Below are 14,259 nucleotides of genomic sequence, written 5' to 3' on the forward strand. Positions count from 1 at the left end.
GCCGGTTATCCCTTTCAGGGCTCCTCCGTGAGAACCCGCAGCTGTATACTGGTAATGTTGGATGTAAAGAATAATAAACTGCTGGCAATAGGGTTCTATTCCCCCCCCCCCCCCCCCCCTCTCCCAGGTAGTGTCCCCCGTCCCCCCCCCCCCCCCGCCACCCTGCTAAAGATAGAACTACAGGTTTTTAATTAGCAGATGGAGCAACACAGGCATAATTAGACACAGTGCAGTTGTGAGCGGGTGTTCTTGTGAATTCCAGCACTCGCACAGAGGGCCACGCGGTAATGCGCTAGATACACTCCTTTATCGTCAGATGATCATGCATATTAAAAACACAGACCTCCTGCTTCACGTCTGGAGGGTATAACAGCCTGGTTTAGATGTTGGGGAGCTTTACAGCTCGATGTTGCATTTTTGCGTTCTCCAGCTGCTGTCCTCAGGTGTCTAGGCTTCGCAGCGTTGGAGCGCAGAAACAAGAGAAACATCTTTTTTTTTTTTAAATCTATTTATTATTTTCAAAAAATCACAAAAAACTTAGCAGCATCACATCAGAGAAACATCATTTTAAGCATTTGCGTTGGATTTGATGGATTCCATAGACGGAACGAAATGATCTCAGGCCAGGTCTTGGGTGAATCTGTGTCCGGGGGAACTACAGTTCATTTCAAAAACATCAATAGCGTAAACGCAACCCATAGGTAAAATTTAACAGACTGGTCCTTTATACGGGAGGGGGCTAAATCCGCAGAGGGTCCAGCAGTGTAAGAAGGGGAACTGGATAATTCTATAACATTTTGCAGTTGTGTCGTATTTTAAAGGTCCTACTGCCACGTTACTTAAGAGTCTTCAAGGGGTTACATTGTCTAATCATTTGTACAGGGATGTGGCTTTGTTTCCGCCATATAACACTGTTCTCCGCTGCTCCGTCTCCTCTTCCAAAGCTGCTTTTCCAAAACACGTTTTTAGAATCTGACTTGTTCCAAACTTTTTTTTTTCCTTTCCCCTCTCTGGCTTTTCCTGGCCTGAGAATCTACAGTGGGACGGCTATTTTTAACTCTGCCTCAGCTATTTTTGGGATACCAAGTGTAAAATTCCTTTTCTTAAAAACAATGGGCCGCACAGCACAAAACAATTCGTGGAGACTGGGGGTCCTTGGCATTCTGTGGCTGCCCCCTTCCCACCCCTCCTCCCCCCTTCCCTCCCTTCAAACACAGACACACGCAGCTCCGTACATTGCTATGATATTGCAGTGGGCTCACGCGTTTCGCTCAGGATAACAAAGGCCGCTTCCTGTGTTAGTGTGATTACTAGAATATCTCAATAGTCAAGATTTTCAGCTTTGGAACATAATTGGCTTATGCTTGAGTAAAGTGTAATTTATGCGGAGGGTGTCATAATAAATTGGTAAAACCCCCCACCCCATCTGAAAGTGTACTAATTTGTGTTTTTGGTATGGTCTCCTTTATATGGGACAATATTGTTGGCGAAATGAGCCCCTGCTGACAAATGTCTGACTGACATTATTGTGTATTTTATGTTGGGCATAAAACCACAGGTTCAACAGTTATCATTTTCCACTGTAATATGGCCACTAGGTGGCTCTCCTGTACTAGCGACAGTCATTACTTCAGATTTATTCTGACATATATTACATAGACAAGCCAGTCCTATATATTGTATAACACAAATGTGCAATTATTTGCTATGCAGAATATCTACATTTACTACTTATTGATGTAAAGTGATTTCCACAAGTGGGGCAGCCATTTTGTAGGTTGAACTACCATTGCTGTCACTTACTTCTAGGGCAGTTCAGAGCAATGCGGCCGCGATGTGCTTTGGTGTGGAAATGCTAATATTGGTATAGATGGGCAAAAATTTATCTTAACCGATGTTGGGCTTCAAAGTTAAAAACACACTTCTACTAAACTTATGAATTTTTGGTAAATGTTTGTTTTAGCCCTGGAAGTCCATCATCGATTACAATGGACTTTTAGTAAATATACCCCTGACAGTCCAGGTATTAAGGATAGCCAAACTAGAGCACGTGTGGCTTAATTAGTACCACATTTATTTTGATTTAACATGTATATCCCAAAAACTTGGACTGTCAGTGTGCCCCTATTGATGGGGTCTATTTACGTGAATTTTGGTTCAAACAAAATGGCCGATTTCAGTCTCTGTGAGGAATTGAATTGTTTGTGATTATTTTCAACCCGGTACCTCAACTTATTTCTGTTGTATTAAACAATGATCATGTAATTTATCCCCCTTTTACAGCATAAGGTTTTTTTATATTATTATTATTATATTATTTATTTTGTTTGAATATCGTTGTCGTTGGAATGTGCTATGGCCACTCAGTACTGCTATGTAAGTGAAGGATAATCATTTTGAGAATAATAATCTGTCCTTGCAAAAACTACCATGCTGTTGGCTAAACTATAATCCTAATAATATATGTGTGAATCTAAGTAATATCTGTATAAGGGGCAAATTCATTTAGCCATCTGGGATAAGTGCCTTGAGCTAGTCCAGTGGTTCTCAAACTCTGTTGTCCTCAGGACCCCACACAGTTCATGTTTTCAGGTCACCTGGCAGTTGCACAGCTGCACTCATTACTGACTGACACATTTGTAAAAGATCCACAGGTGGAGCGAATTATTTCACTGGATTCTGTGAGGAGACCTGCAATACATACACTGTGTGGTACTAAGGACCGACTTTGAGAACCTGTAAGATACTCTATAATTGCCCGTGGTAAGTTTGCAACTTGCCCCGAGGGCGGTCTTATCGCAGATTTCTGCCGGAACCTCAGGACTAGTGCTCCTAGGGATGGTCCAGTGGCCATAAAGAATGAGCTCTGATGTCATCTGTTTATAATCTATGATGATGTCATCACTGTAGTGTTATTAATGGAAACCTTTACTGGTGTTATCAGGAATAGCTACCCTCCCCCCCTTCCCATTTACAGTCAGCTGGGTGTTCTCGTGATTCTGTAATGTTACAGAACTAATATCCATGTAATTTACAGCAAAAGGATATATTATCCCATGTATAATGTACAGTAGGCCCTAGGCTTTTTCCTTTAATGACACGTGTGTTCATATTACTTGCTGAAGTGATGACATCACCAATCATCCATGACATCATCACCATGCGCCATTTATGTAAATACAACTTACAGGCTTCTGTATATAATATATATGTCACCGTTGTTGTTGATTTGCCTGTCGGCCAGTGCCGCACCATCGGCGTAATACTCAGAGCACTTACCAGCAATGAAAGGGGGCCGAGGACCCTGGCGTTTTGCAAACCTAGCATTTAATAGACACGAGAATAACCCAACAAGCACATTTTCCCCGCCGCTGTCCCCATCAGCACATTGTATCCGAGAGATAATAAAACTGATAATACATGATTGATTTTAAACTGTTAAAAGGCTTTGGGGAGACTTGCTAGGGTAGAACAATGTGCATGGATTTGTGGATATTATCCCCAAGGGGTTACGCTCTAACAAGGCTGAACTCTCTCTTATAGGAAACATGTTTTTCACATACTCTTTCTCTCTCTCTGTTTTTTTCTCCTCATCCTAGCACTGAAGCCGGCCAAATTCTTTCCAAACATCTGGACCCAGCAGGCAAATAGCATGAACTGAGGGAAGAAATCGGGGGTTTGTTTTCAATTATTTCATGAACACATTGTGACGAGAGGGGGGATAAAACGGGAACCCATTCTCCGCAAGGTCTTCGCTGGACGGTGAGGATTTCCAGGAACCATGGGCAGGAAAAAGATTCAGATCCAGAGGATCACAGACGAACGGAACAGACAGGTTGGTGCAATCCTTTCACACGTGTTACCCCTGGCACCTATGCCGCACGCTTTTTCTGTAGGCCGCAGGTACGCTGTCTGTTGTGCGAGCAGGGTTGTCAGGGCATGCTGGGACTTGTAGCTCTGAAAATAGTGGAGGGCAACTGGCTGCCTTTAGGATGACTATGGAAGTACAGTAAATACAGTGAAACCCTGTCCTGAGGCACTAAAAACTTTCTACCTAATATAATGTAGACAATATTTCAAGATGGCTGCCGGTTAAGCATCACATGACCTGCCTGTGGCAGCGCTGCCTTAAGCCGGGTCCCACAAGCTCTTCCACAGCGCTGCTGAATTCATTCTACATTAAAGTGACTGTTTAGATATTGAAAGTATAAATCCCACCCTAAGAATGCAAGCCAATGCGTGAAAAGTTTTGGCCTCCATTTTTTATTTTGCCTTCTGAAAAACTAATTTGACTTACCTGAGAAAAAAGTGTTAATTAGAATAAAATTCTGATGTTCCCATAGCCACGAAAGGGTTACACTGTCCTGTAAACCATAAGCGGCCACAGGACATGTTTTGGAAAAGCAGGGTTAAAAAGGCAAGCAATTAGAATAAAGATGTTTTGTCCTGGGACTACAATGGACTCAAGATGTCCTGCATTACCCTGTTCAGAAGTATAAACGTCCACATTCTGTTTACTAGGAGCGATTATCCCACCATGTGTTTTATATAGCAGCCATTTGACTCACAATAGCAATGGCCGACTCACAGGTACGCCGCGTCACTCGCTCCGAGCAAGGCCATGATCTTGGCTGTGTGGTGTCATGGATCCAAAATCAAAATGGTTACTGCAGAAAAATGATCTTGTGCGATTGCCTCTACCCAGAATCCTCTGTGTTTTAGTTTGGCCTGCGGGAAAACAACTTTGGTTTCATTAATCTCATCTTGCTTATGGTGGGTTTCTATTCCGTGGTTGGTGGATTTTGCCAGCGAAGGGGGTGGGAAAGCACCTTCATCGCTCACTAGTGACTTATTTTTTGGTCACGAGGGCCGATGCAGGAAGTAACGCTTATAGAGGAAATCCACAGGCTCTGATGGAAAGAAGAGACCGTCTGACAGGAATGCATTAGAAATAAAGGGTTAGACGACGACGGGGTGGAAGGTTAAGCTGGTATTGAATTTTGCCTGGCAATGCAGCGGCACGGTTCTGTGTGAGGGAATCTGTGCCGTAACGCGGCCGCCCACATTGTGCACAATGTACGGGATTGTTTTGGAAAGATGAAAGCCCTCGGCAGTTGTCCTTGTCGCTGCCGTTTAGCTATTAAAGTTGAACTCCTTTCCATTGTGCCCATGGGTGCGAGATAGATTCCCCCCCTCCCCGCCCATTATAGCTGACTAGTTTCATGATGACAGAGTGGTCTGCAAAACTCCCTTCTGTAGTCCACGGACATGCCTAGAACATAACACTGCGCAACCGGTGTCGACATGCTGTCATCTGTTCAGCCAATCAGGTGTCTGCGTTCGTCAAACCCTCGGTGACTTACTCTCATACAAGCTGATCTTAAAACGTACTAGGCCCAAGGGTCACCCCAAAGGCCAAGCTTGGGGTGGGACGTATCGGGCATATTTGGACTGATCTCCTGCAAAGGATTCTGGGACAGGGAGCATCCATTTTTTTTTTCTTTGGGATTTTTTTTTTCTTCAAATGACTGGAGGATTTTATTTCACATTGAGTTAAAGTATGTAATTTCTGCCAAAACAATGCTTTTTTTTTTTTTGGAGCCGGCCTTGATAAACAGAGCCCAGAGCGAACTCTCCCATAATCCCCTGCTGCCGTATGTGCTTGGTGCGGCATAAGACAAGTATATGCCGCCCTCAGACTCCAGTAGAGTGATGATTGGCAACTGTATTTTCCAGCTCTGTGATCACTGACGGCGAAATGAGCCAGCGAGCAGCTGTTCCTTCTGCATGGCGTGATGTCAGTGTGGATGCTCGTATGGCCGGATCGTTAATGACAAAGCAGGCCGATGGGCCACTTTGCAGTCCACTGTAGTGACCCCAACCAGCAGGGAAGGGGTGTCCCTCACACCATTAGGCAGCAGAGGCCACCTTCAACCAATCAAGTGTCTGGGAACTGGGGACAGAGATGAGGTGCGAGGCACAGAGTGCCTCGGCGTTATCACAATTTCCTAAGCTGCATTCTCTTGGATAATGATTAAGCTGAGTGACTCCCTCCGCTATGTGTGTGTTTTTACTGCTGGTCTGTAAATGTTGGGAGGCTATGCCAGCTCTGGCGGGCCTTTGAGTTGCCCTTTCGTGGGTCCGGGTCATGTGACTGTGATGCTCCGTGTCACACACATGCCAGGAAGCGTGGGAGAAGACTATTTGCTCAGTCAGGAAACGCTGCTTCCTGCTGCCTCTGAAGCCCCTACAGCTGAGTGTTTTTTTATTTTTTCATTATTTTTTTTAATTTTTTTCATTCATTGTCTTTGTACTAGTTATATTTTTCTTCCTAATACTTTTACTATGGCTTTTTCGTTCAAGTCTTTCACCTTTTTTTTTATGTAAAATGTGTTCGAAATGGTCTGTAACCCTGTGTGGTTGTTCTTTCCTTCAAATTATTTTTTTTATGTACTTATTATGCCATTACAATTATTGTGTCTTGAGCTTACAATACAGTACTTGGTACAGTTTCCATTGTGTGCCTTCCCTTTTCCCTAACCACTTTTGCCAGAGTTCTCCTGACAGAGTTATGGTACCACAGCAGTGCAATCGATTGGGTGCCATTTTTGCGGCTATACAAAGGTTGTGTGTCCTTATGGGGGGGGAGGGTTGTTTCATTCAATTAAAAAAGATGTGGCAACATACTGGAATGGACCATAGTGGCCCTACCACATCACTAGTTTTGATTGATATCCAATAGATGAGTGCAGGATAACTTGTATGGTCTGGGGTTTGGTACCTGCTGTAATAATATTGTGCACACTGTATAGTTATCTGAGATTCATAGTTATCTGTGTGATTGACTAGTAGTAGCCTGGATTATGCCAGGAGGTGTCCGTGCTAAAATCCCAGCACCCAATTCATACATTCCGTGGAATACAGTCCGTGTCCCCTCGCGGGGCTTGCTGCGCTCGCCGAACTATATAAAATAAACTCCACGCCCTAGTGGATAGTGGGGTAATGAAATGGATAGTAAATCGCATGCGTTCTAGTGGCGCTATGAAACTACACAATTACCCAGATAATTAAAAGGAGGTGCTTGTTTAGTTTTTCCCAGTCAGCACCCACAGCCAGACCACAAGCTGTACATGTGGTATATATCTGTACTGAGCAGCTATGTGGTATATATCTGTACTGAGCAGCTGTGTGGTATATATCTGTACTGAGCAGCTGTGTGGTATATATCTGTACCGCGCAGCTGTGTGGTATATATCTGTACTGAGCAGCTGTATGGTATACAGTATATCTGTACTGAGTACTGCGCAGCTGTGTGGTATATAACTGTACTGAGTACTGCGCAGCTGTGTGGTATATATCTGTACTGAGTACTGCGCAGCTGTGTGGTATATAACTGTACTGAGTACTGCGCAGCTGTGTGGTATATATCTGTACTGAGTACTGCACAGCGTGTAGTATATCTGTACTGAGTACTGCGCAGCTGTGTGGTATATAACTGTACTGAGTACTGCGCAGCTGTGTGGTATATAACTGTACTGAGTACTGCGCAGCTGTGTGGTATATATCTGTACTGAGTACTGAGCAGCTGTGTGGTATACAGTATATCTGTACTGAGTACTGCACAGCTGTGTGGTATATAACTGTACTGAGTACTGCACAGCTGTGTGGTATATAACTGTACTGAGTACCGCGCTGCTGTGTGGTATATATCTGTACTGAGTACTGCGCAGCTGTGTGGTATATATCTGTACTGAGCAGCTGTGTGGTATATAACTGTACTGAGTACTGCGCAGCTGTGTGGTATATAACTGTACTGAGTACTGCGCAGCTGTGTGGTATATATCTGTACTGCACAGCTGTGTGGTATATATCTGTACTGCACAGCTGTGTGGTATATATCTGTACTGCACAGCTGTGTGGTATATATCTGTACTGCACAGCTGTGTGGTATATATCTGTACTGCACAGCTGTGTGGTATATATCTGTACTGAGTACTGCGCAGCTGTGTGGTATATATCTGTACTGCACAGCTGTGGTATATATCTGTACTGAGTACTGCGCAGCTGTGTGGTATATATCTGTACTGAGTACTGCACTGCTGTGTGGTATATATCTGTACTGAGTACTGCACAGCTGTGTGGTATATATCTGTACTGAGTACTGCGCAGCTGTCTGGTATATATCTGTACTGCACAGCTGTGTGGTATATATCTGTACTGAGTACTGCGCAGCTGTGTGGTATATATCTGTACTGCACAGCTGTGTGGTATATATCTGTACTGAGTACTGCACAGCTGTGTGGTATATATCTGTACTGCACAGCTGTGTGGTATATATCTGTACTGAGTACTGCGCAGCTGTGTGGTATATATCTGTACTGAGTACTGCGCAGCTGTGTGGTATATATCTGTACTGAGTACTGCGCAGCTGTGTGGTATATATCTGTACTCAGTATTGCGCAGCTGTGTGGTATATATCTGTACTGAGTACTGCGCATCTGTGTGGTATATATCTGTACTGAGTACTGCACAGCTGTGTGGTATATATCTGTACTGAGTACTGCGCAGCTGTGTGGTATATATCTGTACTGAGTACTGCGCAGCTGTGTGGTATACCGGTATATCTGTACTGACTACTGCGCAGCTGTGTGGTATATATCTGTACTGAGTACTGCGCAGCTGTGTGGTATATATCTGTACTGCACAGCTGTGTGGTATATATCTGTACTGACTACTGCGCAGCTGTGTGGTATATAACTGTACTGAGTACTGCACAGCTGTGTGGTATATATCTGTACTGCACAGCTGTGTGGTATATATCTGTACTGAGTACTGCGCAGCTGTGTGGTATATATCTGTACTGAGTACTGCACAGCTGTGTGGTATATATCTGTACTGAGTACTGTGCAGCTGTGTGGTATATATCTGTACTGAGTACTGCGCAGCTGTGTGGTATATATCTGTACTGCACAGCTGTGTGGTATATATCTGTACTGAATACTGTGCAGCTGTGTGGTATATATCTGTACTGAGTACTGCGCAGCTGTGTGGTATATATCTTTACTGCACAGCTGTGTGGTATATATCTGTACTGAGTACTGCGCAGCTGTGTGGTATATATCTGTACTGCACAGCTGTGTGGTATATAACTGTACTCAGTACTGCGCAGCTGTGTGGTATATATCTGTACTGAGTACCGCGCAGCTGTGTGGTATATATCTGTACTGAGTACCGCGCTGCTGTGTGGTATATATCTGTACTGAGTACCGCGCAGCTGTGTGGTATATATCTGTACTGAGTATTGCGCAGCTGTGTGGTATATATCTGTACTGAGTACCATGCAGCTGTGTCATATATATCTGTACTGAGTACCATGCAGCTGTGTGGTATATATCTGTACTGAGTACCGCGCAGCTGTGTGGTATATATCTGTACTGAGTACCGCGCTGCTGTGTGGTATATATCTGTACTGAGTACCGCGCAGCTGTGTGGTATATATCTGTACTGAGTACCGCGCAGCTGTGTGGTATATATCTGTACTGAGTACCATGCAGCTGTGTGGTATATATCTGTACTGAGTACTGCGCAGCTGTGTGGTATATATCTGTACTGAGTACCGCGCAGCTGTGTGGTATATATCTGTACTGAGTACCATGCAGCTGTGTGGTATATATCTGTACTGAGTACCGCGCAGCTGTGTGGTATATATCTGTACTGAGTACCATGCAGCTGTGTGGTATATATCTGTACTGAGTACCATGCAGCTGTGTGGTATATATCTGTACTGAGTATTGCGCAGCTGTGTGGTATATATCTGTACTGAGTACCATGCAGCTGTGTCATATATATCTGTACTGAGTACCATGCAGCTGTGTGGTATATATCTGTACTGAGTACTGCGCAGCTGTGTGGTATATATCTGTACTGAGTACCATGCAGCTGTGTCGTATATATCTGTACTGAGTACCGCGCTGCTGTGTGGTATATATCTGTACTGAGTACCGCGCAGCTGTGTGGTATATATCTGTACTGAGTACTGTGCATCTGTGTGATATATATCTGTACTGAGTACCATGCAGCTGTGTGGTATATATCTGTACTGAGTACCATGCAGCTGTGTGGTATATATCTGTACTGAGTACCGTGCAGCTGTGTGGTATATATCTGTACTGAGTACCGTGCAGCTGTGTGGTATATATCTGTACTGAGTACCGTGCAGCTGTGTGGTATATATCTGTACTGAGTACCATGCAGCTGTGTGGTATATATCTGTACTGAGTACCGCGCAGCTGTGTGGTATATATCTGTACTGAGTACCGTGCAGCTGTGTGGTATATATCTGTACTGAGTACCATGCAGCTGTGTGGTATATATCTGTACTGAGTACCATGCAGCTGTGTGGTATATATCAGGGTTGCCGACTTTGATATTCTCCTCTCCGGGAGAAGCCCGGAGAGGAGAGTTTCTGTAGCCACTCAGGGGGCGGGGCTTAAGGGTGACATCACCAAGCCCCGCCCCTATGCTGGTAAACCAGCGGATTAAGGTATCTCCGTGGAGGGGGCGGGGCTAAATCGCGTCATTTAGCCCCGCCCCCTCCTCTAAAACCCGAGGATTGCGGCATTTTAATGCCGCGATCCGGGGGTTAGCGGGGGTCCCCCCTGAATCCGGGAGGGTTGCCCACCCTTCCGGGGTGCCGGGAGGGGGTCCCGATTTTCGGGAGACTCCCGGAAATTCCGGGAGGGTCGGCAACCCTGGTATATATCTGTACTGAGTACCATGCAGCTGTGTGGTATATATCTGTACTGAGTACCATGCAGCTGTGTGGTATATATCTGTACTGAGTACCATGCAGCTGTGTGGTATATATCTGTACTGACTACTGCGCAGCTGTGTCGTATATATCTGTACTGAGTACCACGCAGCTGTGTGGTATATATCTGTACTGAGTACCATGCAGCTGTGTGGTATATATCTGTACTGAGTACTGCGCAGCTGTGTGGTATATTTCTATCCTGGAAATTGCATTTAGTCCTTTCAGTGTATACAGCGTTTTCCTGCCTTATAGTATGCAAACACCCATATACTGTATATTGGCACATGTGTTGTGTGACACACGTTCTGCCCATGTACCCGCCGCTTGCAAGACTTGGACGTACGCCACATGGATTGCGTTTTAAAGCCTCAGCAAATATACAAGGGCCTATTACAATGAAGTGTTAATATAATTCAGTAATCCCTACTAATAAGCGGCTCAGCGTGACAGAGGGCCTGTTTTCCAGCCTCCCTCCCCCTCCCCTTTCCCAGGAGGAGTGAGTGAGAGTCTATGGCAGAGACATTAATTAGCTCAGGGCCCGGCCTGGATATTGTTGTCAGATAGAGTGGATGATATGTGGTGAATGATAGAGACCCTGTTATCAGTGGCTGGGCCCTGCTGTGTGAGGGGGGCTGTGGGACAGGTCATGGGCCTCTGCCATCCTGCCTGCTGAGTGTGATGGAAGGAAGCAGAGGCGCTAGAATATTACAGGAAGTCTTGTACGGTCCATACAACGAGACACCAAAGTCTCTCATCCTGCGTTTCCTCGTGTTGGTTTATAAATAGCACAGCTTTGTAAAAATGTAAATATCAGATCTGCCTGGTCAGCGTTCGTACATATCCTCTACTGTGCGGGTTTTGGTCGGGATAGGTCACTAGGTCTCCAGTAACTAGGTCGACATAACTGAAGGTCGACAGGTCATTAAGTCGACATGGGGTTTTTCACTTCTTTTTGAGTCCACATGTGCCGACAGGCGGTATTTCATGCCCTACCATCCACTAGGGTGTGGTGGGAGAATAAAACCGTGCGCTGAGCATAGTGAGGCACCGTGCCCGAAGCATAGCGAGCGCAGCGTTTCAGTGTCCAGGTCAACTGTGTTGAAATTCGGGACAAAAAGAGTGAAAAACCCCATGTTTGACCTTTTTAATGTTGACCTTCCTCATGTCGATGACTAAGGTCTAATGACCTGTCGATCTAACCCATGTCAACCTTCATGCATGTCGACCTAGTTACTGTCTATCCAATGATCCCATTCCTTTTGGTCACCCACATACGCCAAGGGTAAAACCTCTGATCACTGGGTACTCATGACATCACAAGGTAGGAGGCACTGTGTAGCTCGGCGCATAAAAAGGTTGAAGCGAAGCATGGTGAGTGTAGCGAGCTACACTTAATGGTGGTCCCCGTGGTCGGGTGTCGACATTGACTCAAAAAAGGCGATAAACTCTGTAGACCTTTTCCATGTCAACAACTTGTGAACATCGACCTTATGTAGTGCTTTTCGACCCTTTTTACAATGTCGACCTTGTACATGTTGATCTTTTTGGTGTCTATCTAGGCCAGTGATGGCTAACCTTGACACTCCAGCTGTTGTTGAACTACACATCCCAGCATTCTCTGCTATGGTTTTGCTATTTGGCTATGCTAAAAATGATGTAGGGCATGCTGGGATGTGTAGTTCAACAACAGCTGGAGTGTCAGGGTTAGCCATCCCTGGTCTAGACAATGTCGATCCTATTTCCCACACTCGTTCGTTACTCCATGGGCCTGTTTCATTGGTGGATGCTGCCACGCCCGCTCTTGCCCCTGACAGTTCTGCCTTCCGCTGTGGGAGGTGGTCGCTGGTGTCCTCTGTTACACCTGGTGGCGGCAGTTACAGGCCCCAGTGGTGCCGGTAGGTATCCAGCTAGGGTCTTCATTGTCACATCCCATGTGCACCACTGGGCTTGGCTATGTAGAAATGATTTTCAGGGTGGGCGCTGATGTGATGTGATGCCAGTCGCCGGCCCCTAGCAGGCATAGCCACGCCTGCGTTCTCCGGGGAATGCCCAGCATTTTCCCTTGCTCCCGCCCCCTCCCCTCACAGTGCGTAGGCCCCGGCGAGTGTGATACTTGCTCAAGGTGTTCGCACAGGGGGGTTGCGGATATTTGCACTTGCGCAAACCCCAACCATCGAAAAAAATGGGGCCAAATTCCGAATCTGTCCCTATATCTGAGATTGTCTGTCCATTAGCAGGTGTCACCTGGACATTGTACAGTATGCCAGTCCTTTCCTGTGTATCAGGCGGTGATCCGGCAGCACGGGTTACAGCAATCTGCGGTTATGTGACATTATGTGCCATGAGAAGGCAGCCGCAGTATGGCTGTGGTAATTAGACATTGCAGAGCAGAGGTCCGAGCTCTGGGGGTAATCACCAGGCACTCAGATGCATTAGATCAGCAGCCTGCCTGGGAACGGAGTGATGATGAGAGAGGTGACAGCTCCGGGGCAGCTGGCAGTGAGAGATCTAGCATGGAAACCACAGAGGAATGCAGACGGTATCACGTGGAGAAGGACAGAGACAGCACATGGCACTGAGGTCACATCTAGTAGCTGTCCCAGGCCTGCTGCTGCTGCTGCCGCTGCACAGGGCGCTGTGATTCATCCGTCATTCGTCCAATAGAGGGGATCTGGCGCTTCTAAAAGCGGATTTCTGCCCTGCCGCACCCCGCCAACTCATAGCACGTATGGGACTGGACTGTAAATCTGCGGAGGTCGTCAAGGACTTCCGTGCCCATATAAAGTACTATGAAACCAGAGAGAACCTCTCATATGATCAGGACCAGGCCTAGGTCTGCTACCACCCTTCTGTTTTGGAGAAAGTAGCCAACGAGACGTAAATAGGGGCATGGCACACAGTCACCTCTAGCCTGTATCCATTACCTTTTGCCTCTCCCCGTCACCCGTGTGCTGTCATCCACTGCCTCCCCTCATCACCCTCTACCTCTCCCAAATCCTCACACCGGGGGGGCCATGACATAAGCGAGTCCCAAATTTAACAGACGGGCAGATTTACGAAGTTCTGTGAAGTGATAATGTGGCTGTTGCTTTATCACCGGCCAATCAGCTCTTAACTTTAAAGGTACAGGCTTGGTTTGAAAAATGACAGGAGCTGATTGGCCGGTGATAAAGTACCAGACACTTTATCACTTCACCGAGCTTAATAAATCTGCCCCACAGTATGATATCCTGAATAAGGTCCCTATGACAATTTTGTTCCTGTGATGTTCTTCAAAGCACCATCTTCTGTGACAATAGTCTGTCCGTCACAGGACCCTTGGGGTGTCCCATACCAGCCAATCAGTCGGTGTCCATTGTGTTTCCATTTCTGGTTGGGAGTGTTCATGACACCCCAGAGTGTGGTCTGTTGATCACTATAAATGTGTTGTCTGTGTTGGCGGTACA

General features: G+C 45.9%; 1 protein-coding gene across 9 annotated transcripts in view; it reads left to right on the forward strand.

Moving 5' to 3' along the window:
* The window catches only part of MEF2D (myocyte enhancer factor 2D), a 122,752-nt gene that overhangs the window by 67,784 nt on the left and 40,709 nt on the right, over positions 1-14,259 (forward strand). For all 9 annotated transcript variants that reach the window (XM_083165803.1, XM_083165802.1, XM_083165808.1 and 6 more), the window contains one exon: positions 3,600-3,835. In XM_083165803.1, coding sequence (XP_083021929.1) covers positions 3,782-3,835 — 54 coding nt within the window. In that variant the 5' untranslated portion in view covers positions 3,600-3,781. The remainder of the gene's footprint in view (positions 1-3,599; positions 3,836-14,259) is intronic.

This window comes from Crinia signifera, chromosome 12 (genome assembly GCF_055691185.1).
Source record: "Crinia signifera chromosome 12, ASM5569118v1, whole genome shotgun sequence".
In the NCBI taxonomy this organism is placed as follows: Eukaryota; Metazoa; Chordata; class Amphibia; order Anura; family Myobatrachidae; genus Crinia; species Crinia signifera.